Source organism: Rhipicephalus microplus, chromosome 5 (assembly GCF_043290135.1).
Source record: "Rhipicephalus microplus isolate Deutch F79 chromosome 5, USDA_Rmic, whole genome shotgun sequence".
Lineage (NCBI taxonomy): Eukaryota > Metazoa > Arthropoda > Arachnida > Ixodida > Ixodidae > Rhipicephalus > Rhipicephalus microplus.
In genome coordinates, this window is record NC_134704.1 from 30,122,484 (window position 1) to 30,128,413 (window position 5,930).

At 49.7% G+C, this 5,930-nt stretch overlaps 1 protein-coding gene across 1 annotated transcript; it reads left to right on the forward strand.

Moving 5' to 3' along the window:
* The first annotated feature begins 4,010 nt into the window (after window positions 1–4,010).
* LOC119174788 (uncharacterized) lies at window positions 4,011–5,669 on the forward strand. The gene has a single exon (XM_037425854.2). The coding sequence runs from the start codon at window positions 4,249–4,251 to the stop codon at window positions 5,329–5,331; it is 1,083 nt and encodes a 360-aa protein (XP_037281751.1). The 5' UTR covers window positions 4,011–4,248; the 3' UTR covers window positions 5,332–5,669.
* The last annotated feature ends 261 nt before the right edge of the window (window positions 5,670–5,930 follow it).

Genomic DNA, 5,930 nt, shown 5'->3' on the forward strand with positions numbered 1-5,930 from the left:
TAATGTTATGTTCTAAACTTACGAGTTTGCAAGACATATACGCAAGAGGAGCGAATGACCAATGGAAACTTCCCCTGTGACCACAAAGGTGCCGTCATTATGTCGGAAAGGGAAGAAAAAAAAACGCTTATGAACCATGAGATGAAAGCTTTGCAAACAACATTTGCTCAGAAGTAACAGAAATATAGGTTAGGTGCTATCATGCGGACGGGACAACAGGTCATAACGCCTATTTAACCTACTGACTTCCCTTACCTTTTGGACGCCAAGGCGGTGCAGCGGTCATGGTTCTCGGGTGCTGACTTGAAAGACGCGAGTTCGATTCTGGCCAGGACGGTAGCGTTTCGACGGAAGCGAAATGTTAAAGCACCATGTACGGCATCATTTCCGGGCACGTTAAAGAACCCGAGGTAGTCGAAAATGTCCGGAACCCTCCTCTACGATGTGTCGCGCAATCACACCATGGTAAAAAAAAAAAAAAAAGAACACCCGAAAAATTATCGTACTCGTTTTGCTATTGACTTTACTTGAACCTCGCTAATGTATAAAAAAAAGCCTCTGCGCATGCTCTGAGGAATACTGTGCAAGTTAATCGATCATGAAATCAGCGCTTGTACTCACGATATAAATACGCGGTTCATTCTTCATGAATGATAGTCAAACTGCACAGCATATCACGGTGTGCACGAACTACGGCAATCACTGATACGGCGCGCTATAGGCCTTAAGACGGAGCAAGTATCCGTAATGCAGTCGATAACAAAATTATACGGGACGCAGGTTCCGAAACAATTGCGTAATTTTTCGTTGTTAATGTACGTCGCGCTTAACTAACGGCATCATTGGGTGTAGCCCCACCACGGTGGTCTAAGGTACTCGGCTGCTGACCCGCAGGTCGCGGTATCAAATCCCGGCTGCGGCGGCTGCATTTCCGATGGAGGCGGAAATGTTGTAGGCCCGTGTGCTCAGATTTTGGTGCACGTTAAAGAACCCCAGGTGGTCGAAATTTCCGGAGCCCTCCACTACGGCGTCTCTCATAATCATATGGTGGTTTGGGGACATTAAACCCCACAAACACAATCATTGGGTGTAGATACGCGAAGACATGACCATGACGTTTTAACAAGTCTGGGGTATAACACCCCAGGAGAGGAGGAGGACAAGAACAACAAGAGGGAAGGCAGGGAGGTTAACCAGGCACATGCCTGGTTTGCTACCCTACGCTCGGGGAATGGAAAGGGGGAGTGTAAAGATGAGAGAGAGAGAGAAAACAGAAGAGAAAGAGACAAAAAAAAAAGGATTGTCAGTCAATGGGCTGACGCGTATGCATAACACCCCAAAACTACATTATGAATATCGGAGACGCCGTAGTGGTAGGCTCCTGAAATTTCGATCATCTGGTATTCTTTCACGTGCATTGAAATGGCACAGGGCATGGACATCGATAGCATTTCCCCTCCTTTGAAATTCAACCACCGTGCTCGGGATCGAACCCGCAACTTCCGGGTCTGCAGCCGAGCATCCTAACCACTGTTGCAACGAAGCGGACATCGTTACATTCTCACCTCTTGTTTGAAATATTAGCCTTGCCCCATCAGGCAGGCCAACAGTGTGTTATTATTAGGTACTTGAGTAAACTTACCAGTTCAAAAGAACTGTTCTGACGCCAGAGAAGCGGCGGGACAGGCACTTATACGAGAAGAGTAAACGACGGAAGTAAACGATCGCTAAAAGCTTCTCATATAGATAGCAACACAATGCGAGCACTAAGCTAAACCAAGCGGCAAAAGCTGACGCGCTACGCCAGGAAGAATATGTGGTCATTGATCCAGTGGCGTTGTGGTCGCACTATTGACATTGAGGGCGTTAGTAACCATGAAGGTATAATAAAATATTTAAAAAAAAGAAGAAAAATTGCGTATTTGTAGGTTTGCTCCGCTTTAGGCCACACATTTGAATGAAAGCGAGGACGGAAAGCTTCGGCCGAAGGTATACACTCTTAGAAAAAAGGTAGTAGTACTTGCTAACATTGCGGTAGTAACGACTTGTCACATATGTTACAACCCTGGTAGTAAGCGCAGTTAGTAACGGCAACAGTTACCACCTTCGCAGTTACTACCAGCATTCAGTAACTGCTACTACCGTAGCCGTTACCTCCAATGGGTAGTAACCTTTAAAGGTTTCAAAAAAAAGGAGCAACGGATACTACTTTGTTCATTTATTTTGGCATGGCTTTTCTTCATTGCTAATGTTGGTCAATTAATGTCTCAGTACTACACAACTTTGGGTAATCTTTCATGGTGTGCAATGAGTGCGAAGAATACATGGACTTCATAAGTTCGCTATCTTTTTTTTTTCTTTATTGAAGTTCGCTATCTTTTTACGCTACAGCATGAAATACACGTGGGGTATATATATAGCCCCTACTTTGCAGATGCATGTCATGCACAGAGAAGCTCTTGTCTTTCTGGATGAATTATAGCAAATGTGAATCTGAAGCACTATATCATAATACCTGACTAAGTGTGTTCGGGGACGTAGCACAAGACTTTTAATCAGCTTTACTTGTAAAAGAAAAAAATATATGTCATATTTATATGTTATAAAGGGCCACAAAAGCGTATTATTTACAGTGGCCGAAACAAGGTACCGTACTTATTAACATAGTCTCAGTGCATTTGAATGCTTCACACAGCTAGTATATCAGCGGTTAAAAGGTAATAATCGTTTTGGGGTGTGGCGTGCCAAAACAACAATAATAATATTTGGAGACACACCGCAGTGGAATAATTGTGACCGTCCTCCGGATTAATTGTGACCGTCTTGTTATTTTGAGCCGCCGGTCTTGTTAATTTGCTGTAATTTACTAAAATTGTTGTAATTGTCTATTACAACGCGTGTAGCACTTGCTTATGATTTATTAACTTGTACTTCTTTGTTTCGACAATATCAGAATGACGTTTACATATCTCGGTTAAGTAATATAAAACAAAATGTTTTTTTTTATCTATGGATATCTCCTGCGTCATTTTTCCGTTCAATGATGATACGTCGAGATTATTCCTCTCATAAATTATCAGAATCGGATTGATTGATTGATTTGTGGGGTTTAACGTCCCAAAACACCATTTGATTATGAGAGACGCCGTAGTGGAGGGCTCCGGAAATTTTGACCACCTGGGGTTCTTTAACGTGCACCCAAATCTTATCAGAATCGGAACCAAACACTGTTTTGGATTAAATAGTCAGCAGCCGGGTAGCAAAAAGGTAGTAACGTAGCAATAAAGGTAGTAACCGATGCAGTTACTAACTGTTTACTAACGTAGGTAGTAAACAGGTCGCGAAAAGTTAGTAACGGCTGCAGCTAGTAACCGTTTACTAACACAGGTAGTAAACAGGTTGAAAAAGGTAGTAATGGTTCGAGAAAGGTAGTAAGCGCTGCAGTTACTACCTGTTTGTTTGCAGTTGCTACCTTTTTACTAACTTTTTTAAGAGCGTAGCGCATAACGACGTGTCGATTAGTTTGTTATAACTTTGCCTTGACTGCACCACGCGGCAAAATTGCGTTAATTGGCATAGAATGGAAACGTTGCATACGCTGTCACATGGCTATGCTCCCTATCTTTTTCTACAGAAAAAAAAAAAACTGATATAGATACAACAGGTAACACACCAACGGCGAGAGCGCAGAACAATGCCGATAATGCGTATCGGCATGCGATTTTCTTTTATCGCCTATAGGCAATCGCTGCCGTTGCCACCGTATGCTATCGCTTCGCAGTAATCCACCGTGAGCACTCACTCCATTCAGGAGTGCGAGTGTGCCGAGACGGAGGCGCGTGTATTACTCGCTCTACGGAGTGATTACGAGAGGGGGGGGGGGGGGGGTGCCGATGATCCACGTGGTTGCACTTGCACATAGAAGCGGTAAGGGGGTTTGAAGGCGGCGCTTCGAAACCTATCGCTTTTATCACGTGCGCCCGCGAGCGCCAATCGAGGCGGCGAGAGTGCTAGGCGTGCTGCGTGACGTGATCGGCGACGCAGAGGAGAAGAGAAAGCACCGAGCCGGGAAGGCCAGAAGCCGTGCCAACCGTCCGCCGTTACGGACAGCCTGTCGCTTCGCGGAAGAATCAGCTACGCGCCGCGCTCAGTCGCTTTCGCCGCCGGTTTTTGTTTCTTTCCCGAAGTGATGCTAACGAGCGAGTTTGTGGTGTGAAGAGAAAGAAAACAAAGCGAACCTGTCGCGCAATGCCAGCCGCCGCGGCTGCTGATTTCGCGATGGACGGCGGAATTTCCACGCTGCCCGCCGCCAGCACGGCGGCCTTCTCCTTCGAAGACCTGTCCCTGGATGAACTGGGTACCGACCTGGACTCGCTCTTCTCCAGCGACAGCGTGCAGGATGACGACAGCGCCTCGACGTCCGCCACCTGCCACCAGACAAACGACGGCTCGGACAGCGCGTTGATGCAGCTTCCCGAATTCGGCATCTTCGCCGAACAGTGTTACCCGTTCTTTTGCGCCGAGCAGTCGAACGCCCAGGCGGTGTGGACTTCCACGGGCCACGACTACCCCCAGAAGCCGGCGGACTTCAGCCCGGACTCGGGTTACGAGGACGCCGCCTCGCCCACGTCTTCTTCGCCGACGCCAGAAGGTTGCCTCGAGGTGGACTGGTCCGACGAGTTCGCCGCCGACGGTCTCGACGACTTCGTCGTGCTCGGCGTCGGCCTCAAGACGCTCATGTCCAGTCTCAGCGAAGGTGAATCGTTCTGCTTCAACTCGCTCTCGTCCTCCGCGTCTAGTCCCGTGCTGTCCGTGCCTCAGCCGCAGCCACCCCCTCCACCGCCTCCTCTCACTCGGAGGCCCAACCAGAGCTGGCTACCGCAGCGGCAACGAGCACCGGGTTCCGGGCGCAAGTCAAAGGCCACGTCTTCCAACGGCGGCGCGACGCCGCGAAGGCAGGTGAACCGCGCACCGCAGCCGCCGGCTCCCGTGAGCGAGGAAGAGAAGGTCTTCTGCTGCTCTTACCCGGGCTGCAGCAAGGTGTACTCCAAGAGTTCCCACCTGAAGGCCCACCTGCGGCGGCACACGGGCGAGAAGCCGTTCGCGTGCCAGTGGCCCGGATGCGGCTGGCGCTTCTCGCGCTCCGACGAACTGGCTCGCCACAAGCGTTCACATTCGGGCATCAAGCCGTACCGCTGCCAGATCTGCGACAAGCGCTTCTCTCGCTCCGACCACCTCGCCAAGCACCTCAAGGTTCACCGTAGGGACAAGGTGAACGCAGGGCCGCTGACCGCCGGCCGGTCACGGACATCTGCCATCGCTCGCGCCTGACCCTGCCTCCCCTCATCGCCCCCCATTGTCACCGTTACCTGACGTTAATACTCTTGGACCTGAAGTGACGACGCGGCCGAACTGCACGTCTCTACCGTAGTCGTCTTCGCTTGCCATTTCGTGCCCAGTGCCAATCTCAGGACCTCAATTATTTACGTGGCGGATTCCCGCTGTGGATAGAAGACGGGTACGCAATGTATGGTGGTGCTGCCGTTACGAAAACCTACGAACCATATTTTTTTTCTCTTCCTTCCTTTCTTCGAGACTCTCCCGCTCGTCCCGAAGGGACGTGCGGACGTGTCTAATAAAAGCGCCGTTCATATTTCTTTCCTTCTGCACATTGGACTCGTGGCTGTTGTCTTCGTCGCTATAACTGTATACTGCACTCCGCGTATCGTTCACGTGCCTCGCCGAGGGCTCATTATCGGCACAGTTCGGTCGCCGCGACGCTATCCGTCCCATTAGTCACGGAGTGGGCTCCGGAATTTTCCCTCCACCGCTCCGAGCGGCGACAAACTTCCGTGCGGATGCCGCTGTCTAGAACGCAGTGTATTGCGCTTGACGAGCAGGCGGCCTTCGCCGCGCACACAAACCAGGAT

Coding starts and splice junctions, on each gene's coding strand:
- LOC119174788 (XM_037425854.2), top strand. CDS start 4,249: ATGCCAGCCGCCGCGGCTGCTGATTTCGCGATGGACGGCGGAATTTCC.